Below are 27,470 nucleotides of genomic sequence, written 5' to 3' on the forward strand. Positions count from 1 at the left end.
CGCCCAACCCTGTCTCCTTGTATCTTCAGTCCAACATTAGACCTCTACCCAAGTTCTAAGGAATCTTGCAACACCAAAAAATAAGCAATGACTTAACTCAGCAAAGGTCATGAAAATGAGGAAGTGTAATCTAAGCTTGGCTCCATAACTTTGACATAAAAAAATATAATAATTTGAAAAATAACGTTATACCTCTATCTTACACCAAAAACAATACATTTGAATTATATCAAGGCTGCATTTTGTGTAACTGTGGGAAAGGGTGCACAAGACATTGTTTAGACACTTGAACATAACTAGAATAAACATTTAGAACAAGCTTTAAAAAGACCACTTAAATTGGTAAAGAAGGGTAAAGCAGTATCTAAAGGGATTTGTACCTATGTTCTGTAGAGGAACATCCATGTTTTGTTATTCCAACTTATTTGGTATAAGGTCATGAATTCAGATGGTCCCCATTGTTGATAAACTCATCTTTTGTCTTTTGCAAATTGATTGGTACATTTGATTGAATCTCTTTAGAGCCCTTGTGTCCTCATCATGACCTTTAGAAAGTTCTCATGTGAAAGTCTTGATTGAATTATGCCAATTGCTTTTCTTTTATCATGCATTAGCATTATTTACTCAAGGTTTGAGCTGCTCAATAAAACATACACATGAAATCAAGACCGTTAAAACAGCACATTTTTAATTGACTAATATTTTCATTTTAAATACAAACAAGAAAAAAATATTGCATTTTATCTGTATATGGACACTTACAGGGCTGCACTCAATATACATTTATTTCAGATTAGTTTCACCGCTCAATTAGGTTGCATACATAATCACGCCGTTCCGAGGGTTCACATTTGAGTTTACAGATCGAAATCAAAAGTAACGTTTTGCAGACCTGCACAACACACACTCATACACACAGTGCATGTTAAAATGTTTCTTGGTCCCAATGCTTCTCAAAGAGCATTACGACACCAAGTGACTCTCCATTAAAACATTGTGGTAAAACAATGTTGTCAGCTTCTAGTTGTGGGCCGATAGCTCAGGCAGGACATCACATCTCCCACATTAATGCGTGACAACAAGTACGTTTCTTCGCTAAATCCAAATATTGAAATGTAAAATGTCAGTAAAATTTGTTGTTGGGTAATTTGACACTTTTGAATGATCTTCCACTGTGATGTATTTTAATCTCCCAGTGAAAAGGGAGAATACAATGACAGCTTTTATATGGGTAAATGTAAGCAAAACATGTAATTACCCATTAATCTGGTGTCCAGACCAAATTACTATGAATGAACACTGGTCTTGTCAAGCTACATGTTTATGTTTAATAGCTTGAAAGATACCTCCAGGGCAGAAAAACATGATTTATTTGAATCAAACCTCCAGATATTATTAAAGGCTCGTATCAATTATCCCTTTCCATAGGAGCAGCAAGGATCCCGTCTGTTTTCTTCACTACTTCTTCCTTTTATTTTTCACCCTGTTTTTATCTCTGTGATCTTTATCGAGAGCGCTCTGATCGAGGACTTCCTGCTTTTGATTTTTTGACCACTCCCTCTGCAGCTGCCGGATTAAATCAGGAGTCAACAGCCCGTCTCTCACCAGACGACCAGCCAGAGAGCTGTTGATCAGTTCTTCCACAGGGCTTCTTTCAGCTCTGTTATTGTTCACATTAGCAGTGCTGGCACTTCCACTAATAGCACCCTTTTGTCCCCGCTTGCTGCCCGGGGGGGCGGTGATGGAGGTGGTGGCTCGGATGAGAAGGGTGATGTTTCGGACGCCCTGTTTTATGATATCATCAAGCTCCTGCTGGGATTCCCGAACCATTGCCGTGTCTGGGAACATGTCCATGAAACGGTAGCTACAGAGACAGACAGAAATCTTTATTAAGGAAGGACCAGGCATGAAAAAAATCAAAGAGGCTTTATGCCAGATTTAGCTATTAGCTAATATCCATCTGCAGCCTCTGGGCAGTTACACAAAAACAAACACTAAAAACATTACATACACAACTATAACAAGTTATCACAGCAGAGACTTTAAATATAATCAAATGTGTTTCATGGTTCACAAGAGGTGGAAATACTTTAAAACACTGCGTTACCTTAACCAGAGGTACAGATCGAACACATCGTGAACAGCTTCCAGGTGAATGAGGTCTTTTATGTTTTTGGGTGCAGAAAGAGGCCATTTGACGTGGCGAGAGACCCAGTTATACGTCAGCGGCTCGTCCCGACTGAACTGACGGGCAAACTGAAAGAGAAACAAGAACCAGGTCAGAGGGACGACGGTGTAGGATTCTATGAAAAGCTTAAGACAAGCAAATGGAAGGAAATATGTTGAAACTAAGACACTAGTTTTAATGTCTATCAATTTAGGTGATTTAATTGTGTATCACGATATCTCGATATATGAACTACCGTAGTTTTCGGACTATAAGCCGCGCCTTTTTTCCCATTTTTCGACGCTGCGGCTAATCTATGGAGTTTTACAGCTAACGGCCACTAGGGGAACTCCTAAATCTATGGATTTAGGAGGTTACAGTCCACCACCTTTAACTCTATGGGCTCTATGGCCGGTCCGCGCCCCCCACCTTTAAGCGGCGGGCTCCAGCAGGAAAAGCTGGAGGCCGGAAAAGAGTGAGACAGGCAGCGCGCAAAAGTAAAAGTGGAACCGAGAGTGGTACGAGAGACAGAACGAGAGCAAGACAGACAGACATTACGAGAGCGAGACAGTTTGTACGTGCGCTGGGAGCGGACCGTTTAAGTTTGAAAGTTGAAAAGTTTGTGTGTCTGAAACGCTATGTGATACAGTACAGTTTACACAGCACAGTACATGTTCTGTAGCTACTATTGCACTAAATAGTAACACTTGAATACGTTATGCAAATATGGAACTTGTTTGTTGAAATGTTAATAAATGGGAGCTTCCTCAAACAGCCCTCTCTTTCCCGACAATCCCCTCTGTGCACGAACCCTTACATATGGTAATTAAACATTAAAACACCTGCGGCTTATAGTCCAGTGCGGCTTATATATGTACACATCATTCAATTTAGCTGCTGCGGCTTCTATTCAGGTGCGCCTTATAGTCCGAAAAATACGGTAATTGTGATAAGATGTTATTCTAAGAGGATATATTACCATATAGATTTATCGCCCAGCCCTAATCGTAAAATGGCTTGTCCCCCTCAATTGACCTCCTTTAATCTCCTGTCTCTTTCCCATGTTTCCGTCTACTCACTCTACTCTTACCTTTAGGAAGGAGGTGCATACAAAAGGTTGTTTCTTGTTGATGGGAGCAGTGCAGAAGACGTAGCGTGACCTCAGGTTGAGTGGGATGTGCTGAATCATATCAGCCAGGAACTTGAAGTCGTCAATGTTGCAGACAAAATACATGCCGTCCACCTGAGACAGGCTGACAAAAATGTCCTGCAAGGCAAAGCAGAAGTATCAGTTTGTGAGAAAAATGCTACGGTGTGCAAGTAATAAACAAAACAACAAAAACAAAACCCAACCAATTCTAGATAGCAATTTTTATTTGTCACAAAATGTCAGAGAATAAATATATGAAAAGATGGAAATTCTTACGACAAGGTTGGACAGGGTAGCATCAGGCAGATGATACGCAAACATTTCTATCTGCTCTGCTGTAGGATGCAGACCTGCAGTCTGAGACAGAGGAGAAATGATTTCATCCATCAAAATCCATACTTTTACATTTTTTATTTGATGGGTTTACTGAAAGAAAACAAGTGTGTGTTTGTGTGTGACTCATCACCTGTATGGGCTCTACAGTGCGGCTGAGGATCTCTTTCAGAACAGGCAGGTCGTCTCTGTGCATGGTGGTAACTTGTCCCTCTTGATATATGGAGGCGAATCTAAGAAATGTGACAGAGGACATGAGTTTAAAAAAGCCCTTGATAGAAACTTGTTTAATAATCTTGAAACGTTTCCAACCCCTTTCCCTGTCCTACATTTGAACACTACAAGTGGAATTGAGACTGACCTCCCTGCACGTCCAGCTATCTGCAGAGCTTGTGACGGGCTGATGGTGTCCATCTGTTTCTCCCCTTTCTCGTTTACATTAGGCTTTATTAGACTGTTGAAGATGATACGTCTTATGCTCCTGGAGAAAGAAGAGAAGAAAGGTGGAACAAAGGATAATCAGTATAGCTATTGTCATTTACTTGATAGTCAAATTCATTGTTGTTGTTCTTTTCTGGTTAAATAAAGATGAATAAAATAATAGTACTTACAGGTTAAGGCCCATGCCAATAGCATCTGTAGCAACCAGTATCTTGCAGGGGTCATCAGGGTCATTGAACTTCTTGGCTTGTGACAGCTTGGTGCCTGTAAATCACAGAAAAGTCACACAAAAAGCTAAAATACTGGTTGGTAGAGTGCATGCATGACATAAATGTTGCATTTCTTTGATTTTCAGGTTGTTTCTGGACCCATTTTGGGTTCAAGCTGCAGCCAAATAACAGAAACGGTACACCGCTTTCAGGCAGATGCTCCATGGATGGAAGAGCACATTCATAAAAAGGTTTTTCGTTACGTTTACAGCTAACCCTTTGCCATCAAAAGGTGTTTTGTCCTTACACACAAACATACATCTACCTATAAGTCCTTCTAAAATACACCCTTATTCACACCGGACGAGAAGCAGAACCCACCTGGAGGTAAGCTCCCATAAATGACAGCACATTCCAGTCCTCTGGCCTCAATCTGTCTGCTTATGGAGTAGATGTCATTTTTACTGAAGCAGACAATGCAGTCTCCTGGTCTCAAGTTGTTTAATGACTCCACCGCATGATCCAAGATTTCAAATGGAGTTAAACGCTTGTAGGTGTTGACCTGAAGAGCAAGAGGAAGAAAGAGGTTACAAAAAGAAAATGATTAAAAAAAGAAAACAGTGAATAACATCAGTGACCTCCTCACTTCCTGTCGTTCTAAATGTTACAGCCGTACCTCCACCTCCTCTCCAGTGGTGAACATCAGCTCTCTGATAAAGTTAATGGCTGCAGGTTCCCCACACACATGGATCTCCTCTGCACAGAGACCTGCACAAATACAAAGAACATGTCAGCTGCCAAACTCTGAAACATCCAATTCAAAGCAAATCCTGCAAATTGAGTTTACAAGACGTTAGAGATGTATCTATTTTGCCTAGAATCTTGCATTTGTAGGCGTGTGTCCTCAGGTGACAAAACAAGATATTTATTCTTTCATTGATTCATTATGATGTTACATTTGTAAATAAACTGAATGGTACAAGAAAGTGTAAGAGTGTGTGTGTGTGTGTGTGTGTGTGTGTGTGTGTGTGTGTGTGTGTGTGTGTGTGTGTGTGTGTGTGTGTGTGTGTGTGTGTGTGTGTGTGTGTGTGTGTGTGTGTTACAAACCCAGTAGTGCTCTGGTCCAGGCCCAGCCTCTGGAAGGATCTCTGATCATTTGAATTTCATCAATTACAGCAACTTCATCTATAAATAGAGATACACAAAACATGAATTAAATGTGAACTACATTTTTAAATACAAAGGATGGGGATGAATTTGAAAAGAGACAGCTCTTCACCATTCATTTTTAAATAGCTGATACAATCTGATAAGTTACAATTCAATGTCCAATAGAGAAATGTAGAGTTTTCTTGTATGCTATTAAACTAAAAGGTTTGTATGTATAGTGTTCACTTACAAGGTGTGATGACACTGCACATCTCAATGGTACAGGCCACGTGAGCAGATGCTCGACCATCGGGGTCCATGAAGCTCCTCTCCTCTCCAGTGACCAGGTCACAAGGCACACCCTGCAAATACACACACACAAAAAATAAACACATGGGGCAATAGTCAACAATATGGTGTGGTGAGAAAGAGATTAAAGATGACTTCTTCACAGAGATGGAAAATGGAAAAGACAGGATCGACCGTTAGATACAAACTTGCTTTAATACGAATAAGTACAACTAAGACCTAAAAAGATTGATGTGTAAAAACAATGGTGTTTTGCTTTAAACCAAAGAGATGACAGAAGAAGACAAATACATACTGCATTGTTGCTCTTTTCAAAGATCTCGTGGGCCAGTAGTTTCAGGGGGCCGCAGTAAACTCCAGACTTGGCGGCCAGGTAGCGCTGGATGGCCTGGTAGGTTTTACCGCTGTTAGTGGGACCAGCATGGAAAATCACTTTCCTCTGGATAGCACGAGCATCAGGGTACCTGATTAAACAGACGTACACAAAAGGACTGTAATCACAAAGTCACACAGTGCAAGTTAAGACACACACATTCAGATGGTAAATAAAACCTACAGCCAGAAGAGTGGAGGAGCTTAGACGTTAAGTAGACGTATGTCTTAACTCCAAGATGCATTTCGAGGCAGAGGACAATTAAAAAAATGAGGACATAAATAGAATTTAGTGTTGCGCTTGTATATCTCAACTGATCAAAGGGGAAGACTCTCAACTCTCGGCAGTCTGTCAACTATTTGCTCTTACTCTCAAAATAAGCTAATCTGTTTTCACAATGTTAGGCGGAAAAAATAGAAATATAAAGAAGGTGTAAGACATTGTAGAAGAGCTAAATGTCCACTAGCCGTGATGCTAATATATGCAGTGTAATGAAAGCTCGTCGAATGCCTTAAGCCTTCAGGAAGTGTCCTATGTTAGAGCTGCTATGTGACAACCATAGTTTTGTCTGGCATTGAAAAGGGATTTCAGATTTGTCTGACTGAGTAAATGAGAACATTTGGGATGCCCTTCATTGAGACGCACTGAGAATCATTGACAGGTGAACTTTAATCAAGTCCGATTGTGAGGCCAGTGAAGATGTATACCTGCAGATATCAGATGTATAAAGAACAGTCGTCTCTGTACTACGCACCAGTTGGCAGGAACTCTGAGGTCTGAGATCTTCCTCAGGTCGTCCATACAGTCCAGCATAGGAAAGATTTGCTTGGCATGACGCATAAAGTACGGATAGATGTCATCAACATGACCTGGAGAACAGAAATTAAGTTATTTAAAGTTTCAATGTCATTTATCAAAATGATCTATTGACAAACTCTATTTTGAGGTTTTATTAAACGTGAACACACCTGATCCGTAGCAGATGTCACTGAGGGTGATGTGCAGATCGGCAGGAAGGAACGGCGATTCCAGAATATTCTTCCTGAAGCTAATGAAGGCCTGGTGGAACAGACGAGCTGTAGAGACAAACACACACACAAAATGATCACCACACATAGCATGCTGTTAGATTTCTGTCCATATCACTCCGACTATAGCATTTTAAAACTTCACAAAATCTTTTGTGTGGTCGCCATTGTCCGTAGGTGTGTATTGTGTATGTTTATATGTACTATCTGCATGTGTACTAAAGCCATGGGTACATTTATTTTCCTTCACTACTGTATGTAAGATCTGTATCTGTGGAGGAGTTACTTTCCTAACAGGGACTATACAGTATAGCGTATTGTATGGTAGGACCAAGGCAGCTGCAGTTAACGAGGGCAGCTGCTACAGCTGCTGTTCAGCAACAGCTGGATCTCAGAGATGATGATTGACTCAAATGTGTGACCAGCAATTTGCCTTCAAACCATGCACACATAAGACAACAAGCCATCATTCATATGTACAGCATTGCCCTTTCAAGCAATGTGTTACATCAGACGTTTTTTGAAAACAAAGTATGAACAACTTATAATTTCTTACCATCAAGGCCATGGTCTGCTGCCAGCTTCTGCATCTCCTTCTTCTTATAAAACCGGTTCAGAACTTTCAGCAGTTCAGCTGAATTAGAGAAACACAATTAAGACAATTAGTTTGATGTCTATTATTACAAGAAAGCTAATAAAAAAAATACAGTGTTCAAAATACACATCTGAGGCATCTAAAGATAGCAAAAGCACACAAAAACAACCACTTAACTTTGACATACTTTACTTAGTGCTCACTGATGTAGTTATTATATTATTCATTATGCATATATTTACAACATTCATGTTTACATCACTTTAATAATATAATTGGCAATATTCTCTAATTTAACGTCTCCTAATACAATTTGTATTACATTAGCTGGGATTAAGGTGTGCAATACTGTGTACCACAACCTTACATTGGGCTTTGTGTTCATTATATATATTTTAGGCCTATTCTTTTATGTATTTCTCATTTTACTTTCCACTTTCTTGAACATTTTTAATGAGCATTTTAGTTATTGTTCTCTATAATTTCACTTGAAACGTATGCTCATTTGGCACTTCCCTAAACTATATTCATGCAGTTGGCATTTGCAATACTGTGTATTAACATATTTTAGGCCTGATATTGGATGTATGTCTCATTTTACTTTTCATTTTCTCAAACATATTTAATGGGCATTGTTGGAGTCAGCCTGAGATACAAGATCTTCACAGCCTACGATCGCTTCACTGTGTTAGTAGTTGTGCACGTTTTGTAACAGCTCTGGTAAATGTACTCACTTCTATCGAGGGGCTGTGTCAGCTCCACCCCCACATCCCCATCTTCCGAGGCGTCAGCCTTCAGAGACACCGGGACAAACAGAGAGGTGTCAGGGGGTTTTGAAGAAAAGCTGTCTGATGAAACTGTTCTGCTGGAAACCTGAGAGCCATCCTGGTGTTTTCTGTGCAACAAAGCAGAGCCAGAAGACACAGGACAACGGGCAGCCCGGGGGATAATGTGACGCTGAAGCCGAGAAAACAAGTGCAAACACCGGTTAGCTGACATCGCTGCGAGCCGCTTTTACCCCGGTTGTTAGCACCTTCTGCGGGCTATGTGCAAAATGTGTGCTACTGTCGCTTCATGGTGTTTATCAGGTTTAAATATGTGGATTATATCACACCAGAAACTTCAAGCTGCACCAGAGGACGGTCAACACTCTTCCTGCTTACACGTGGGAATGGACCCCGTCGAGATTTAGCTGCCCACAAATGTGCCTGTTTTGCGTTTTGACCATACAATGATTTGTGTTCAAAACACAATAAAAACTACTTGCTTAAATGAGCCAATACTGTTTAAAATTGATGAAATAACTTGTCATGATTTTTCCGATTGACATTGTGAAGAAAATGACGCATTTTTAAACAGGCCATTTATATGACTTATATATAGTGTAAACCTAAGACCTAAAATGCATCAGATATTATTCCTCCGCTAAATGACCCGCTTTCTTTTTACTTTGAGTAAAAGGCTGATACCAAACCAAACTGTACAAATACTCAACCCACGTTCAAATCCACCACTCAAATACTTAGTAAAAGTATTTTAGTAGGTATCAGAAAAAGGATTTAAAGTATGAAAGTAAAAGAGGAAAAAGCAGTAAAATGTTGACTGTCAGTGTTGTAATAAAGAACATAATGGTGATGATTTGGATAAGTATTGCTGCTGTATTAATGTGACCTTGAGTGTCCTTGTAAACGGAAAAGTGACAAAATCATTGTTCCTTTTTTTTTTTCACAAGTAACAGCAATATTTTTTTGTCTTAGTTTTTTAGCTTATTAAATGGCCAGGTTAATTGTTTATTTTATTTTTAACGTATGGATTCTTTGCTTTTATACAAATGTAAAAATAATAAACAATCCATGCATTACAAATAAAATAAACAACCCATACATTAAAAAAAGTATAACAAATCAAAATAAACAATCCATACATTAGAACAAATAATTCAAATCAAATAAACCATCCCTACATTAAAACAAGAAGTATTGCAGTCGCTTTGCTGTTTACTGGTTTACGAAAGACAACAAATTGATACGAAGGTACACAGACTCATGAGGGTTTAGAATGGTTTATTATGTCTATTTAGGTAAATGTTGTTTATGTTGTTAATCAAAAAAATGTAAATGTTTTTTTTCGAACTGAACAGAAAACACATAAAACTGATAGAACGTCAGGTAATTGTAATGGAGTTAACAGAACAATATTAGCCTCTTGGTTGTAGTGGAGTATAAAGTAGCCTACCAAGAACGGAAATACTCAAGAAGAATACTAAGTATTTGAAATGTGTAGGTAGTACAGAACGAAAGAAAGGAGCAGATTTTTTTCGGCTGCGTACTTTCAAATTCTAGCGCACTCGAGCTGGTTTCTCCATTCTTACCTACCTTTCAGTAGAGAACTGGAGTGAATGCACTTATTTATATTTCCGCAGCCATAAAGCCAAATCTATAGAAATGCTGACTTTAATGATTGACCACACCACCCACCACTGAACTCTTCCTGTCAAAGTTTCAGTTGTGTGACTACTTGGTGCACATTTCCATCAGCTGTCTATAAAAAACAATATTCACAATAAGGTAGTTATTGCAAATCAGCAAACAATTACAGTCTCTCTGAAACCTCGTATTGCACTTTCCCAGGGTGGTCATCCGAAATAAATAAAAAAGGTAGATTTGGAACAATAATAATAATAATAATCTAACTGAATGTGTGACAGCAGGATAAGTAGGCTGCGAGTATTTTACACACAGTTGCCAATCTGTAGGAATTATTTGTACGAAACATATTGAGACGTTTCTGTAAACAAAGAACTGAACTCTTGTCCATGTTTTTTAATAAAGAAAGAGTGTTGTTCTAAAGCTATTCTGTATAAATTTGCTTTATTCACGATTTATTTTGGCTATATATTTGGGTTTGGTGTATATAAACAACACACACACACACACACACACACACACACACACACACACACACACACACACACACACACACACACACACACACACACACACACACACACACACACACACACACACACACACACACACACACACACACACACACACACACACACACACACACACACACACACACACACACACACACACATCAATGACATGATTAGACATTGTGTAAAGATTAACATGCAGTAGAAGACACGGGCAGATAGTTTTGGCATTGAAGTGTTTCTTCATTACCTTTGAAGGCATTTAAACAAACCCTGCCTGTACAGTGTTTTTAGAAAGACTACAAATATGTCTGAAAGGCTGAATAAAAGTGTAACCTGCAAATAAATCACACTGTTTCCACACAAAAGAAAATAACAAATACATCTGAACAGAAGATGTTAGTGTTCAGAGTTTTATGAAATGCAACATAATGTGACAGCATGACTTGCACATGTAAGACACAAAAAGCAACAACATATTGTACTTATTCAATCAAGTAGTGATATATAAATGACAGCATAATGTCCATTATAGACACAGGGGACCTCTGAGGTGGAGTTGCCCTTGAGTAATGTTTAGCTTCAGCTTCCATGCCCCTTTTTAACAAAGTGAAGTATCAAAGGGGAAAGTGCAAACCTGGCCACAGTTCAGAGCTTAAGAGCCAATTTAACCTACACACAAACCGGTAACACCACAGTTTGTGTGTCTTTAAAGCAAGACCTAAACTCCCAGTCTGAGCGTCACAGTGGAATAATGTTGAATTTTACAGTAAAGCGATGCAGCATCCCTTCCAGTGCTTATCAGACGACATTTTTGTAACATTAGTATTCTACTTATACCAAACCAGCAATCACAAATTGACAGTAAATCTAGCATCATTTCATTTTTGAATAATTTAAGCCCATGCGGTGATAACATGAACATTTTTTTCAGATACAAGTAGCCAGACCACTTCCTCCAGCATTTTAAGCTTTGAATTTAAGATGCTAAAGAAAAGAGAAGTCCTGCATTGACTGATGTGAGTCAGCTGTCACCAGCCCTGACACAGGAACTTGTAAAAAAGGCGTACACTTTCAGATGACCTATAACCATATTTCATTACATTTTTTTAATATTTTGCAATACAGCTTTTAGGTGTGTCTAAGTTGATATATCCCTTTATATTTCTTCTTCCACCCCAATCATTTGGAGGTACTGGCATTTCATTTGTACTTATAGATAGCTCTGACATCTTGGGAAAAAAATGAATCTTCTTTTTGTAAGTGAGTGAACCAACTCAAAATAACTTAGGAAAGACAAACTAAACAGCACGTGTAATATCAAACTAAGGCTTGTGCCAGAGAACGATTATCAGTGAAAACAGCATTAAATATTGATAATAACATGAGACTAAAATGTATTGAAGTTAAGAGTCTTTGTCAAGCAGTGGATTTAAATCTATGCAGCTGTTAGTGAATTGATTTGTAAATCGACTGTTTCGATGGCAGATCTCTTGTGTTATCTATTAAAAACTGAGCCTTCAACGTGTTCCTCTCCAGTATGTGACTGTAAAATGAATGTTTTTGGACTCCTGGTCAAACAAAAACAATATTTGTCGATGTCACCTCTGTTTTTCACTTTTAATGACATGTTAATGAGATTTATCAAGAATGTGCGGAACCAAATCATTAGTTGCAGCTCTGAATGATTTCCATTTAACTTTATGATTTTTGGAAGTAAAGGACATTGAAATGATACAGATATTTTAATTTTCACTAAATAGCTGGAAGATTAAATATATGTCTACGTGGACATTTGTTGCAATACACAGACATTTGCATGGAAGAAACCGCCTGTTGACTGTTGCAACACATTTAACAACAACTGGGGAAATCTTGTTTTCAACTTGTAGCTTAGCCTCATGTCCTTCGTTCAGACATGACATGTGCGGTCCAAATATGCAAACAAAAAAGCTCCCGTTGCAGTAGAAAGGGATAAACGATGTTGTAGTCATCTGTAGCCATCCCATCTTTGCTCATGTTTTATTTCGCAATCAACAAACGGAGGCTTTATGGCTTCGCTCGTCTGAGACACCAGGATCAAATCGGCTGTCTCACTATTCCTTCCTCGTCTGCACTCTCGCCTTGACATTTAGCTTTCAGCCTTCTTGGATTCTATGCTTGTGCGTCGGTATGCAAGTGTTACAGTCCGGGGGAGAGTGGGGTGGGGGGGGGGCGGGCAGACAGCCCACATCTGAAGCTTTAGAGTGGTGATGTGGATGTCTCAAGGTATGTTGTGTGTATTCATGTATACCATTCTCAGTCCAGGGAGATAGTGTGGTAGCTCTCACACCTCTGGCTGTTCAGCAGTGAAGAGTTGGTGTGTGTCTGTGTGGGTTTTCAGTTCATAGCGCCACCTCACATCTCCGGCTGCTCAGCGCTCACTGGCTGGGTGCGGGGCTCAGGAGACTCGTAGCGCTGGAAGTTCTTTTTCCTAATCTTCTCTGGAGCTTTTCTCCACAAAACAATCTCCTAAGCACAGAAGCAGAAGAACAAATGGAGGAATGAAAAATCAGAGACTACAGAGAGTTTAAATGAACGAAGGGCTGCCTGTCACGATATCACAATATTGTGACAACAATTATTATTGACAAACATATAACCGTTTGATCTATATGAAGTTTGTAAAGAATATGAATAAAGCTATCGGTCAAGTGCAAGTGTGTTACCTGTTGTTTGAAGTATCTTCTGTCCTCTTCATCCACTAGCACCAGATTGAGGAAGTAGCGTACAGAGAACTTCTTATTGACATCCCTCATGGTAGGTGTCAAGTCGTATCCTTTGGAGGAAACAGAAGACGTAATCAATGATTACTCTGAACAAATGAATTCATTAAATATCGGCTTCTAAATCTGGAGATGATTTAAACATGAGGATATAGGTGAAAATCCAAGCCTAGAGTGTATTTAATGTTACTGATACAAGAGTGCTGTTATGGGACATCAGTTCAGAGCGCAAAAAGGGGGTCAAGAGCAGGCTCAAGCTATTGGTTGGTTGGTTGAAGCGTTGTCCCCGCAGCAACAACTGTTCGATGCCAACATGCCTGGAGGCCGCTCTCCAAGGAGGAACACGGACAGGCGGTTAGAAGCCCGAGCAACAATGGCTGCTAGCGCTCCTTCAGGACAAACATGCACAAAAAATAAATAAATAACGGCCCTACTCTGACCCGAATTAAGTGCCTCCCTTCGAACAGTTTTAATATGTTTCATGACTAGTTAAGGATACTTAAGGAACGTGAATGTGATACGCTGGTGTTCAATGTTTAATAAGATCGAAATGAACACTACGATAAGCCTAAGTACGATATGCCTGAAATTCGGTTTCACTAAAGAGAAGAGGAGATTAAAAGGCAGGACATAGGGGAAGACAAGACAAGAGATCTCACCTGCCAGAAACAGTCTAATGGGAATTGATTCTCCTTTAACTGGAGCCCCATCCATGATTTCATACTTTGCGACCGTCTCTGTCTCTGTGGTAGTACTGGGACCTTTGGGGCAGAAAATAAGAGTTTATAGACAGTAGAGCAGAGAAGATGGACTACATTGTTCAGATTTATGCTACTATTAATAATATTATATATTAGTGCATACCAGCCATATGTCTGACCTGAGTTAGTTTCATTTGACACGTGGCGTCACTGGCTTCTTACTAGGGCTGCTCAATTAATCGTATTTTAAATTCGCAATTACGATTATGGCTTGCAACGATTATGAAAACAACGTAATCGAAATAAAAAGAAAAAAAAAATTTAATTGGTTTTTCAGTTGAGTTATACTTAAAGTTCAGGGTAATCAACTCTTAAAAACACACTGTTCACATTTTTTCTCTCCAATAAATGGATGTTTTCAAAGTAAATGGATAATCGTTTTTAATAATCGTGATATGAATTATTGACCCAAATAATCGAGATTATGATTTTTGCCATAATCGAGCAGCCCTGCTTCTTACCTATGCCTGTTATCTCCTTCTTGATGAGCTGTAGCTCCATGTGTTGGATCTTGATCCTGACCAGCAGGAAGTAGATCTTCCCAACAATCACGTCCTTAAGGTGGTATCTGACAAAGGTACACAGCAAGAGAAGCTGCTTTAACTGACTGACTCGGCCTTATTTGGATTGACTGCGGAAACAATAAAGACTTCTCCAGGAGAGTTAAAGCGAAATTAGTCTTACTTGGATTTATTGTATTCGAACTCAATGTGCAGACAGTCTTCTATGCCGACCTCCATCTTGATCGAGTTGTTGACGTCTGGGTATGTAGCCAACTGGTGGACAATCAGCTCGTACTCCTTCACTAAGTCAGACAGACGACGGACTATTGTCACCCTGAGGAAATACCTGTGAGAAGAGGACAAAGACAAAGCGAGCATTAAGAGTTAGAATGAACATCCAAAGATATCAATCATTTATATTTTGGAGGGGGGAAAAAGCCGATGTGTGAGTCTTTTCCTTCTCCTTAATGTGTGGACTCAAACAAGCCACAATGTGTTTGTATATTATTTTGACATGTACTGATGATTACAAATGGGTCAGAATGCGGCTGTTTCTGTACATTATCAATAATATAGGCTCTGTAGGTTTAGAAAAGGTTTGGATTGAAAAAAAAGCTGTGCAGCCGCCTATGTTGATTTTTCTTTATTGAAATGTCAGCTTTAGGAATGAAGCCTTAAACAATTTGGGACGAACATATGATGATAAAACCATGTGTTAACTCAAACTGTGTAATAAATATACCTTAGCCTGACATTGGCTCCAGTATAGGTCTCATACGGCTTCTCCACCTGCATGAACTCAAAGTCGTAGCTCCTGTTCTGGGCGAGCTCTCCAGGTAGAGCCAACTCTTTCACCAAGTCCACAAACTCATGGGTGTTGCTCTTATCAGAGAACAGCTCTGTAATACAGCACAGAGGATGTGTAGGGATGGTGTGTAATTCAAGACAGTTCAAACACACTGCATAACGTTTAATACAGTAGTTTAGTTTAAAACCCATGCTCTTTAAAAACACTGCTTTCATTACTCATTTCGCATTTCAAATACTTCTTAGAACTAATTGCATAAGATAAGTTCGAGGTTATATGTCATCACTAACTTTAGACATTAAACATTACAAATCTCCATTCAATGAACACATCATGCAGCACTTCAGACACACTCACCTATCTGTCCAACAAACTCGATGCGGATGCCTTGGTGCTCCAGACGTTTTCCTCCCTGCTTCACATTTAGATTCACCTGGAGAGGTATCATATGAGTTGAAAGAGAGTCATCTTAAGAATATCCAGTAAGGGCAACATCTCTCTGACAGGAGCCAACCAATGTTATTACTTACTATATAGGGGTGCACGATATATCGTGTCGTGACGATAATCGCGATATGCACATCACAGGACGTGCGATTTTTTTCAATGTTTTATTTTTTTTAGTGCTTGCGATATTAAGTAGTAAAATTAACTCAAACACGTCATGTTAAATTTATTTTGCTGCTTGCTACAAAAGGAAAACTTGCGCAGCTCTCATGTCAGGGGTACTTGAGTGAGTTACATCATGCAGGCTCTGCATGCACAGCAAACCACAATCACCATCACATCTCCAAAGCAAACGGACGGTGATTAAAGGTAAAAACACTGAATAAAGTCGTTTCATGTGTTTCTCCAGGGCAGTTCGGCGCTGCTAACCGAGCTAGCTCAGCTTGTTGCTCTGATAACTTAAGATCCAGACGTCCTTGACTAAAATCCTTCATCCGGTTAAATATAGTAAAAAAAAAAATACTAGCATTAAAGATCAAGAGACGATGGTTTGCAGAGGAAAAAACTGTATTTTTCTTCAATTTCTGTATGTTTTCATATCGCAATATATATCGCAGGGGGGAAAAGAAAATCGCAATGTCAGTTTTTTTCCAATATCGTGCAGCCCTACTATATACTGAATTCACCTTTACTCAATTCAGTTGTTATATCAGCTGATACATTTGTGTATCTTAGACATACATGTTTCATTGTCTCCCAAGTCTGATCAAATCTTGCACAAACATAAAATGATCTTTAATTTCCCACTTGGCTCATTTAAAGAGAGGATCTCAGAATAAACTGCGTTAGCCCAGAAGTCCATTTGGTGGTGACTGAGCACTGTAAACTAATAAATACATTGACAGCAGAGTTAAATCATACTTCCCCATGTGTATTAATGCCTAATGAACCTTGTGAAAGCTGGTATCTCTGTGTATAACAAATATAAACTGAGTTTACCTTGCCAGACACAGACTCTCCGTCGTAGAACAGGTAGTGTTTCTCCACTTTCCCTTCTTCTGTCTTCAACTCGGCTGTTTTTCTGTTCTCTGCATCGTTCAGCAGGACGTCGATCTCACATACCGGCCCAAACAAACCTCCTAGGAAACTCTGAAAACATCCAACATTTAAAAAGGTGTGTCAGACTAAGTGTTTATTCAGAGTAAATTATGAAGTACTTGGACAGAAAAAAACGTTTCCTTCTGAAAAGCATGAACTGAACAGTTTTAAGGCAAAATAACAGTCGATATCTTTGAGTTTAAATGTCAAGATTCATTATAAGTGGTGTAGGCAACAAGCCAAAACAGGTCAACAACGCAAAACAGAAAACACAAATCCATTGAAAGAATGGACAATCTCTGTTCCCCTGATTTTATCAAAGAGACTGAATAAAACTTCAGTCACAGGTTGCTTGGTAGTTAACAGCAAACTGAGGCTATTGGGGTTTGTAAAAACACATTTCTATTAACTCTGATCGATGACAATGGTATGTAGCTTTCTGCAATAATCACTAACAAGACCACAACTGATTAGGTAACATTTATACGAAAGTATACATGTGTGCACATGAATGGGACTGATTAATGTGTTCTAGTCGGTTCTAGTCTGAAGTAGTAATCTTATACACCCCACACAGTGACTCCCTATCTGTTATTTGCACACTAACTCAATCACTTATCATCAGCTGCACAGCCACATTACTCTCCTCTGAGCTGGCACAAAGTCACTAACATGCTTCAGCATGCAGCAAATCTGAAGGACTCAGCCCAATCATCACGATATCAGGAGAGACCAATCACTGTCTGCAGCACACGAGTGGGATTCTTTCAATTCATTAAATCCCGTAAACGAATGCATAGATTATATTGAAAATACTAGTATAATCTCCAAAATCAACATTATGAGCAACACAGGAGCAAACATGATAAATATAGCAACAGTGCATCAAAGTCAGTGGGCGTCAACTTGTATTTGTCCTTTACTGATTGAACGAATCAATCAACGCTTTTCAAACCATCTTATAATGTTAACAACTAAACATTAGGAATTTCAAGAGTTGTCTCTCTTCAAATCAAATATGCTTGTGATATACGATAGAATTTCTCATTACCCTTCGCAAAATAAGAACGTCAGCTACCATTGACATTTCCCTAAGCTTCATAGCAGCGCTAGATTACAAACAATAACAAGATAACGAATTGCTGAATTTAGAAAACAACTCTTTTGGTTGCTGTCATCGCTAACCCAAGCTGCTGGGCCGTTAGCTCACTAGCCAAAACATAATTGAGAAAGCAGAGGCGGCCTGATGCTAACTCCACCACCCAGCTAGCTTTCCTGTCCGGTTTTAAATGTTAAAAAGCTGCTGTCAAGTAAAACTGGGGGTCAGTTTAAATGCAGTTTTTTTTATTAATAAATACCCCAGGTTATTTCAGTGTAGTCCGAACAACTGAGGTTTGTTTTCACACTCACCATCTTGGCTGTCTCGACAGTTGAAGCTAACAGCTAGCCTCGCTCCGTGTAGCCAGTCTTTGAACCAGGAGGTAGTACCGAGGCGTACCGTCATGTGACCCGGGTCATGTGTGTGTTGTCCGGGGGGAGGGAGCTAAAAATCTCCCCTGGGATACAGTTCTTATTATACATCAATGGGATACAGTCACAGGTTGGAGAACCAGACACATAGTAATGACAGTAAATAGTATTTATGGGAAATGTCCATACTTTCCATTGATGGGAAATGTCCATACTTATAAGAAGAGATAGACTGACTTCAAACTACATGTTGGACACTTCTACCAAACTTCAGCATTATGACAAAAAAAAGTGTAATTGACCAACATTGTATCTGAATTTGTATCACATTTTGTTATAATTTCTTTTCATCATATTATTAACTTGTTCATGTTTTACTTTGTATTTATATCCCTGGTGTGAACAGTATGCTGTATGTATTCCATATTTTATTCCTTTTTATTCCATTTGTAAATACTGTAATATATGTTACTATATTTTTTATTATTTTTTAATATGTTTCTAGTTCTCTACCTGTGTTTTTAATTCATGTTTTACTTTTATGTATTCACCACGACACCATGTCAAATTCCTCGTACGTGTACACCTACCTGGTAATAAACCTGTTTCTGATTCTAATATCTTTGCTTGCAAAAAAAACCAAAAAAAAAACTCATGTGCTGTAGTAAAGTACAAGGTACTCACCATCATTTTGGTTATTCAAAATGTGTGACTATGTAGTGAGTATCTTTATTTATTTTGCAGGTGAAATTAATTGTGTTAGTGCTCTCTAGTGGACAAATAATGAAACTATATTACATTTATATTCATTTATTTATATTTTTACACAATAACTTTTTTCTAGAAAATTACATTTTCTAAATTCAAGCAAGCAAGTGAAGGCTGGAGCAGGACTGAATACACTCAATACAAATCTGTTCACCCCAAAACTACTCAAACTGTAAACTGACTGCAGAGATCAGACAGCACACCATCTTTGACAAAATCTCCTAAAAAAACAATTGACACTTTTGTTATAAATCCTTTATTGTACTTCAAATGCAAATTAGAAAGTGCAGAGCATGATGAAATGCATGCATTTGCATCGTACATATTTTTGAATATTTTTCAACTCACAGTGGTTATGGTTGGGTGAATCTGTTCCTGAGGGGTTTTGGTTTGCAAGGTTCTTTTGTTCAAGTCCTCACAATATTTTTCACAACCCTCCAGGGTAAGTCTAAGCAAGGTGTCACAACATTTCAGACAAAGGAATCCAATTATATAAATACATCTTTGTTTGTCTTAAAACAACAAGCCTCATAGCTCCAAAAATTGGAACCACAGCTGCAGAGAGTGAGCAAAGGATGGACATAGGCTTGATCTTATTGCACTGATATTACATATTATAAAAGCATATTCCAAATGTATAGTAAAAACTTAATTCCAACTTACTCGTCTTTTCCACAAAAAAAATGCATATACAGGTTAAGCTAAATCAAATCATGTATATGTCTCATTTATGCAGACCATTCTTTTACTTTGGCAGCTACTTTTTCATTGTTTACACTTATTCTCTTGCGACAAGAGTAATTCCTACCAATAGCACTGAGAATATAAAATACATATTTGGCCTTTGTCAATGTCCAAGCAACCATGTGGCGGTGCAATATTTGTTTTAGTATTTGAATAGACAGGTTGGAAAAAAAACAGATGGTAGCCTCATGTATATGGTGGGTGTATAGTCTAGAGCTGCAGAAGGTGGTCTTCTCTCAGCTCCTGCTCCGCTGGCTTTGCTTCACCAACCAGAGGGAACAGCCGCCTCATGCCCCTCACAGCCCCAACGGCGCCAGCCCCAACTGCGAGCAGAAAAACAAGGACAGGTCAGACAAAGATCAGACAGAAATGAGGAACTATTGATTCCATGCAACTTAAGACAATTTTCCAAAATATTACCTTTGTAAAGATCCTCGCCCTTCTCTGCCCAGGACTCCCCGGAGCCTGTGTCACTCTCAGCAGCCCCAAAGGGCAGGTCAGCCATCAGCATATCTTCAGTGGCAGAACCCTCGAAAGATCCAGAGCCATCGTCAATCCACACAGGGGACTCCCCTTCCTCGGAAGTCGTCGGCTCATCCTCCTCCTCTTGCATATCTAACTCCACATCCTCCTCACTTGGTGGACTCTCACCCAGCTCAGGCTCTGCCTCACTGAAACAAAAGGGTTGGATATTGGAACAAATGTGAGAAAGTTTTGCAGGAAGTAGCTTTGTGTTTTAAGAAGGCTATCAATCATTTTCATTTATGTTACCGTGCTCATGTTCATCAACAATGACACCAAAGTAACACAGCTATAATCATGGGCGTAATTTCCACTGGGGACAGGGGGGACATGTCCCCCCCACTTTTCAAAATCCCGTTTGTGTCCCCCCCACTTTTCAAATGTGTTTTTGTGGTCATCGTCACGGAGGAGCGTCTGTGTGTGTGTGTGGCAGGAGCGCATTTTGTGTGTGAGAGAGAGACAGAGAGAGACAGACAGAGAGAGGGAGAGAGAGACAGAGAGAGTTACGGGGGTTGTTGTTAGCATCTGGTGCTAGCTCGGAGCTAACAGAGATTAGAAGCTGTTTCAACAATAAGGAGAGGGAGAGTCCTCTCCTGTCGGACTGAGATAACAGCTCAGGGAGGTAAAGGACTCGCTGAGTAATTATATTGTAAACTTTAGTCTAAGTTATCTCAGTGGGTCTCAAACGGTTTGGTCTAAACAAATATTTCCATCTATTTAATATAGTTGTTCAAAATAAGTTAAAAATAATTCCAATGTCAGTAAAGAATTAAAAACACAGTTTGGAAGGGGAGTGATTAGTAAAATACGCATAAATAAAAAGAAAGAATGCAGACTAGGTAAGATAAAGATAGGAGAGGGGAGTATATCAATGATGTGTTATTGGTTGTGAGCATATTATGGCTTTTGGAGTATTGAAATATATACAGTTCTGTTTCATATGAGTGTTGAGAGAGCTGTATCCATAAATCTCTTAATTTGTGCACCAGATTGATGCCTTTAACTTCAATTTAAAGAAACAAATCTTACCGGGGGTGCATGCCCCCGGACCCCCCTATAGGATGTGAGGTCATCACAAATAAAACAGGTTCATGGATAGATAAGTTTGCACACTCATTATACACACTACACATTTTTCTTGGATTAGTTAACACCATAGTCCCTAATATATATTTGTAGAAAAGCAGGAAATGGAATTAAATCGAGAACAATGTTTCATTGCAGAGGACCCCCCTGTTTTCTGTCCCCCCCACTTCTCAAACCAAAGATTGTTCATTTTGCAGATGTGTGCATAAAGAAGCAAACATATAGATTTACTGTGTGAGGATTGAGGAAACATAATATCAGTTCATATCAGGTATGTAGATTAGGCAGATGATGTCACAGTTTTTAAAGACTGTCCAAAGAATAGTTTTTTCCAGTATTTTGCCTCAATTGACCTCATCTGAGTACTTTAAGAACAAACTGTGCTGTGTTGAAATCTGTCTGACCCTTATTTAGCTTTGTGTTACACCTGTTTTAGAGTCAACAAAGAAAGCTTTAACAGCAAATATGTCACTTTTTGGAGAAACTAAGGAAGCAGCATCAACTTGCAATTAAACTAATATCCTTTTTACATGAACAGTACTTCTCACACGAGTACCAGACTAGTACTGCACATACCCAGTAACAAAACAATAGACCAGAAGCAGCAGCCCACAAGGCGTCACAGCCCACTTCCTCTCAACACTTCCCAAAAGGTTTCCTGTTCAAGACGAGCTGCAAGGGGAGGGCTGTGTTGAGGCCATTACTGCTTTAAGCAAGCTGAAACGATGTCCGAGGCAGATAACACTCCGGCTAACAGCACATCGATCCATAACCTCAATGTTCAAGTCTTGAAACCATACTTTGAATTCACTGCCTTCTGTCATCTACACTCCTTGTCTCTTTGTGTCTTTAAGTCTCTAACTCTAAATCATAAATTGTTTGAAGAAGCATCAAAACGGAGTAATTCTCAGTTGGATTTTTGACCCATAGTATTGATCAGTTCTGGTAAAATCATGTGATCCGATAGAAGCGTAGAAGAGTAGCATTTGATTTATTTTTGTGTTTTGGGCGCATTGATGCTGAAGCAATCAATCCTCACTTCCTCTTTTTGAGCATTAGCTCGATTGATGTTGGTTAGAGGAATACGAAAAGAGGAAACTTAGGGCTAAGGCAGCAACTTCTTCGGAAGTCACACACATTTAAATATATAAATCACACATACTCGTTTTGGTTAACACACACACACACACACACGCACGCACGCACGCACGCACGCACGTACGCACGCACACACACACACACACACACACACACACACACACACACACACACACACACACACACACACACACACAACCACACACACACAACCACAGACCTAAGCCTTAGGAGGAAATGATGTTGATAACTTTGATATTGATGACCGGAATTTAGTTTTAATGTTGCCTAGTTGTATCTCCTTACAGCTCATAAAATAAGTATCTCTTAGTGCAGAAAAAAACTAAACCAAACTACAGGGAGGTGAAACAAAACAGTACACCTTCTGCTTTAAGTCATGTGTACTCCTACTGTACTCTGTGAACTCTTTTGACTGCACCTCTAACCTCCATGCTGTCTTTGTGTCGGTCCCTCTGTCTTTCTTTATCCCTCCACGTTGTCGTCTATTTTGGCTTTCTTGGCCACCTACCTCACACTTATATGGTCTCACACACATGCATACACTCAGAGATAGATGCTGGAGTAGATCCAATGCAGCATCTGCATTTTGTTATATTTAAAGTCTGCATTTATCTGACATTACAACAAACTATGTTATCTCAATGATGGTTGTTTTTTCCAGACTTATTTAATCATTGAAGTAAAATCACAGAGCAAGTCGAATAGCAAACAAATTCATTTCATCGAGCTGATGCTTTTATCCATGGCACAATACAAATAATGCAATCAATTATTAGGATACAAATTCAGAAAAGCAAGAATCCTGATAATAAATGGCTAAAAAGCTATTTAAATCTTTCATACAAATATGTTAGTTTTTTTGTGGATGTATATACTTTTTTATGATGTATTGTTTTTCAGGATGTAAGGGCCAAGGTGTAGTCAAAACAGGTGGGGTTTCAGTCACTCTCACAAAGATACACACACACATGAATACTTACAGATACTGTGCATCTGCAGCAGGCAGTTTGTTGGGTAGGTCTGGGGTCCAGGACAATTCTGGACCCTGCTGGGTCACACAGTTGGCCTGGTCGCCCTCGGGGTTACATTTCACAAACTTATACACAGCAGTTCTAGGCGCTCCTAGAGAGAGAGGGGCAGTTGATTTCAATATGTGTTTTTTTAAAGCAAGATTTTATGCAACATTTCACTTCAACTAAGAGTTGTATTAGGCAACATCTGGTTGCTCATCTGGATCAGTTCAGTTTGACTATTACGGTTTACAGCTAGATTACAACATTATTCTGCAAGAGGGTAAACAACGGCTTTTCTTAATAGGCTTCAGTGCTGTTTATTCTCTTATGTAATGTGTAAGAATAGGAAGTAAAGTAATTGCAGCCCTTTTCTCAACACACCACACAGCAAGGTGATCATAGAGCATCTCTTCTGTAAAGAAATTAGCCAACAGCTATCATCTGGTCGGGAGATCTTGACTGTTTGATGAGTGATGTTGGACTTTATTTGCAAAAGTACACTGAAATCACCTTTTCTTGATTTGCCCTCACTGTAAGGGCTTTTGTGCTCTAATAAAATCATAGATTTAAAAAGAAAAGTTCTAAGAAAAGGTTGGTGTGTCATTTCTGCATTACACTGACACTGCTACCAAATGTATCATAGGCTTGTGCTATCTGACACTTGTATCAACCTCATTTAACTGGAGATGGAGTTTTATTTGTGTGAGTGTGTGACAAGTAGTTTGAAATGCTATATGTTCAACAAGTGTAGTTGTTGCCGTTAAGTGTGCTTATTCGCCAACACCTACTTATATTCTACACAGGTAAGGTGTCATTTTAGTCAGGTCCTTTTTAACCCAATTTAACTGAATACAATCATGATTTGGCTGCTTTTCCTATTAGTAATAGGAAAAGGCCTGTAGTAATTGGCAGAACCTGTAAGGAACAGGGCAATAGGCAACTTATTCGTTATTTTTAGATAAAACCCAGTATTTTTATATTTTTTGGGAACATATAACAAACTCTAAATGTGGTCAATTTTTAACAATATAAAAAACAAAAATCACCATTCTTGTAATACTGTTGATATGGAGAACCCATACATATTTGTAAGTAGAGCCTACTATTTTATTTTAAAGTTCCCTTTTTCAATATTGGAAAAAAACGACACTATTGTGTCATGGTGGGAGTCCAAAAACCCCCCTTACATGTTCTCACTTTTCAACAGCCACAAGAGAAACCTATCTAGAAACTGAAACGCCTTCACTCTTTCCGATTTAACATAAATAATACCAGATAGGGTCTCCCACACGTGTCCCCTCATGAACCTCAAATTGTTGATATTTGTTCCTCATCATAACATGTTATCAAAGTTTAAATATGTGTTTTCTTTCCCTGCCATCAGCTCAGCAGTGACGAAAGAGAAACCTGAAGTTGAGTCATAGACAGTTACTTACGGTAACCCATGATGCTGAAATTGTGAGGCAAAAAGTGTCAGTTCCTAATATTTCTTGTCAATCAAAGGACCCCCAACGGCCCGAAGACCTCAGTTTGGACCACATAGCTCGGGTATTGTTAAGATATTCCGGAAAAGTAGTTATTTTGTAGTTATTTAAGTGCTTTTCCTAATCTGTCAGTAGGCTATGTTGACTTGTATCCAGTAGCTACAGCCTTTCTAAATAAAATCCACATGTAGTCTTCTGTGGGCTTCGTCACTAAATATTTTATAATAAAATTGTCGTCTTACCGTTTCCGTTATGTAAAGCGAGGCAGGAGATAACGAAGAACAGGATGAGTTTCATCTTCAACTTTGTCTTTCTTCAACAAAAACACCCAGAACAAATACAAAGGGTCTCCTTCACAAAATGAAGCTTCTTGTATCTCGAGGTGAATAATAAGTGTAAAGTGTAAACTCCCCTCCTAAAAGAGCTCAGCCCTCTGACTGCGTCATGGTTTCCTGAAGTCTTCTTATGCAGAAAGTGACTGCACATCCTCAGTGGAAACTTTTGAATTAGCAACCTCAAATATCAGATATCAAGTCGGAGTTTGCGTAACTGAACACTAGGAAATACCAGAAGATTATATCTGTGTTTCTGACAATACCGAGCGAGAGGAAGCGACTCTTAATTGGTCGCTGGCTCATTTTGTAGTGAGATAAGAACACGGTATCTTTCATGGCTTCTGCTTTCAAGTGAATATATCAATTCAATTACTGCTGTTCTTTTTAGTTCTCCACAGTTCATGCCAACAGGAATTTCACGCGATAATTCGTGTGAGAGAGAAAGAAAGGGATAATTTTCACCCCTCTAACTTTTGGCGCTTATTTGTTCTTTTACTTGTGGTTTATCAAGCTTTAACATAGCATCACCTACTGTGGGTAGTAACACAAGGAAAAGCCATTATAATGTGGGTTCGGTCCTGGGTGTCCCTGCAGGTCCTAAAACCCGTGTTAGTGTTAAAATACCTACACAGCAAACTCCACAGCAACAGAGCCATCTCCTGAGATACCTACCACACATCACCACTGCATTGTCTTCTCTTTATATGTGCAAATGTTGACTGGGTGTGTGTATCAGTATTGCAAGTGATAAATTGTGCTTTAGTGCATGCTTTTCTATTTTACCATTGTGTGTATTTGTTTTTTTTATGCATCAGTACATGTCATCCAGATGTATGTATGCATGCTTGTGTTTTTCAGTGGTAATGTAATCTAATGCATGTATTACATTTCTTCTACATGCTATTATTCTAAGAATATTGTACTTGCTGTAGTGCATTTATTAACCAGCCATACTTTTATATTCACACATTTATTTACATATGAGATATATGATAATCTTCTAAAATATGACTTACTTTCTAAATTAAACTATTGAAACCGTGTATAAATCAGTAAAATTAGCTCGACCATGAGCACATTAAAATGCATTTTATGTTTGAAATGCTATAAGAGATTATTTATAACACTCTTAATAGGGCCTTGAATGGCATCATGAGCAGTTTACGATGTTTCAAGTATATATACTGTATGGCTGCTAAGCGAAACATTTTCAATAACTTATAATGCAATATTTTTTTTACCACGTTGTTGCTATTTTTATTCAAGTGTCAGATCAAAAATCTCCCTCCACAACTCTCCTATATGTCTATATTTGTGTGTTTCACTTTCTGTGTGACGTAAGCCTGTGCTCGTAAACACAAGTCGAGACATTTCCAATGTGGAACACCTGGTATGTATCGCTGCCTCGGGCAGATGAAGTGTATCAGATTAACTCAATGATGATTCAGAATTTATCCAAAATGCTCCTGCCCAGTTTAAGGAGCTGGAAGAGGATTAGAAGAAACTCATACTGCAATTATGGGATGCAATGTGCGTCTCTTTTTAAGGAAGGTTCAATTATGGTTGGATTTCAAATAGAATAAGGAGAATTCAAGTGTGTCGACAGAGTTGTTTCACAGTTTCATAGATTAGCACTACGGAAACAAAACCAAATGTCACAACACTCAGAAATCTAACTTTTGAATGTTGCTAATGATCAGATCTCTCTCTAATGTCAATTACCTGAAGCAACCACCGCCAATCTATCTAGTGCAGGTGTTTTAAAAAGAAGATCAATATTTTCAGACTTTGATTGAATAGTTGCCTGCTGTCCCTACAGACCTTCATCAGAGTATTAGTTTCTTTCTAATGTCTT

The 27,470-nt window shown here is 38.9% G+C and overlaps 3 protein-coding genes across 3 annotated transcripts; all 3 read right to left on the reverse strand.

The window, feature by feature from the left end:
- Window positions 1–667: 667 nt before the first annotated feature.
- On the reverse strand, window positions 668–8,958 carry supv3l1 (SUV3-like helicase). Its single transcript, XM_079663243.1, has 16 exons — window positions 8,489–8,958; window positions 7,716–7,793; window positions 7,100–7,207; window positions 6,886–7,000; window positions 6,054–6,222; window positions 5,700–5,811; window positions 5,408–5,485; window positions 4,977–5,068; window positions 4,682–4,862; window positions 4,262–4,355; window positions 4,012–4,131; window positions 3,784–3,883; window positions 3,594–3,674; window positions 3,258–3,434; window positions 2,108–2,256; window positions 668–1,864 (listed from the first exon to the last, which is right to left on the reverse strand). Exons 1-16 carry the CDS (start codon window positions 8,751–8,753, stop codon window positions 1,459–1,461), a joined length of 2,325 nt encoding a protein of 774 aa, XP_079519369.1. The 5' UTR covers window positions 8,754–8,958; the 3' UTR covers window positions 668–1,458.
- A 2,057-nt stretch (window positions 8,959–11,015) lies between these two features.
- Window positions 11,016–18,642, reverse strand: vps26a (VPS26, retromer complex component A). Its single transcript, XM_079664627.1, has 9 exons — window positions 18,485–18,642; window positions 16,976–17,125; window positions 15,887–15,962; window positions 15,464–15,620; window positions 14,903–15,067; window positions 14,680–14,786; window positions 14,117–14,218; window positions 13,401–13,510; window positions 11,016–13,203 (listed from the first exon to the last, which is right to left on the reverse strand). Exons 1-9 carry the CDS (start codon window positions 18,485–18,487, stop codon window positions 13,090–13,092), a joined length of 984 nt encoding a protein of 327 aa, XP_079520753.1. The 5' UTR covers window positions 18,488–18,642; the 3' UTR covers window positions 11,016–13,089.
- Window positions 18,643–19,552: 910 nt separating this feature from the next.
- srgn (serglycin) lies at window positions 19,553–25,720 on the reverse strand. Its single transcript, XM_079663829.1, has 4 exons — window positions 25,523–25,720; window positions 23,764–23,905; window positions 20,477–20,727; window positions 19,553–20,379 (listed from the first exon to the last, which is right to left on the reverse strand). Exons 1-4 carry the CDS (start codon window positions 25,575–25,577, stop codon window positions 20,267–20,269), a joined length of 561 nt encoding a protein of 186 aa, XP_079519955.1. The 5' UTR covers window positions 25,578–25,720; the 3' UTR covers window positions 19,553–20,266.
- Between the last annotated feature and the right edge of the window lie 1,750 nt (window positions 25,721–27,470).

The sequence above is a fragment of the Notothenia rossii genome (genome assembly GCF_949606895.1).
Source record: "Notothenia rossii genome assembly, chromosome: 2".
NCBI lineage: Eukaryota > Metazoa > Chordata > Actinopteri > Perciformes > Nototheniidae > Notothenia > Notothenia rossii.

Excerpts from the sequence above, each read along its gene's own strand:
- vps26a (XM_079664627.1), bottom strand. Across the intron at positions 14,787-14,902 it reads TTCGAATACAATAAATCCAA|ATACCACCTTAAGGACGTGA; the intron begins GTAAGACTAATT and ends TACCTTTGTCAG. Across the intron at positions 14,219-14,679 it reads GAAGGAGATAACAGGCATAG|GTCCCAGTACTACCACAGAG; the intron begins GTAAGAAGCAGG and ends TCTGCCCCAAAG.
- supv3l1 (XM_079663243.1), bottom strand. The coding sequence starts at position 8,753 with ATGTCAGCTAACCGGTGTTTGCACTTGTTTTCTCGGCTTCAGCGTCAC. Across the intron at positions 5,069-5,407 it reads CTGGACCAGAGCACTACTGG|GTCTCTGTGCAGAGGAGATC; the intron begins GTTTGTAACACA and ends GTATTTGTGCAG. Across the intron at positions 3,675-3,783 it reads GCACTGTAGAGCCCATACAG|ACTGCAGGTCTGCATCCTAC; the intron begins GTGATGAGTCAC and ends CCTCTGTCTCAG.
- srgn (XM_079663829.1), bottom strand. The coding sequence starts at position 25,577 with ATGAAACTCATCCTGTTCTTCGTTATCTCCTGCCTCGCTTTACATAAC. Across the intron at positions 20,728-23,763 it reads GCTGCAGATGCACAGTATCT|TGAGGCAGAGCCTGAGCTGG; the intron begins GTAAGTATTCAT and ends CTTTTGTTTCAG. Across the intron at positions 20,380-20,476 it reads GGGCGAGGATCTTTACAAAG|TTGGGGCTGGCGCCGTTGGG; the intron begins GTAATATTTTGG and ends TTCTGCTCGCAG.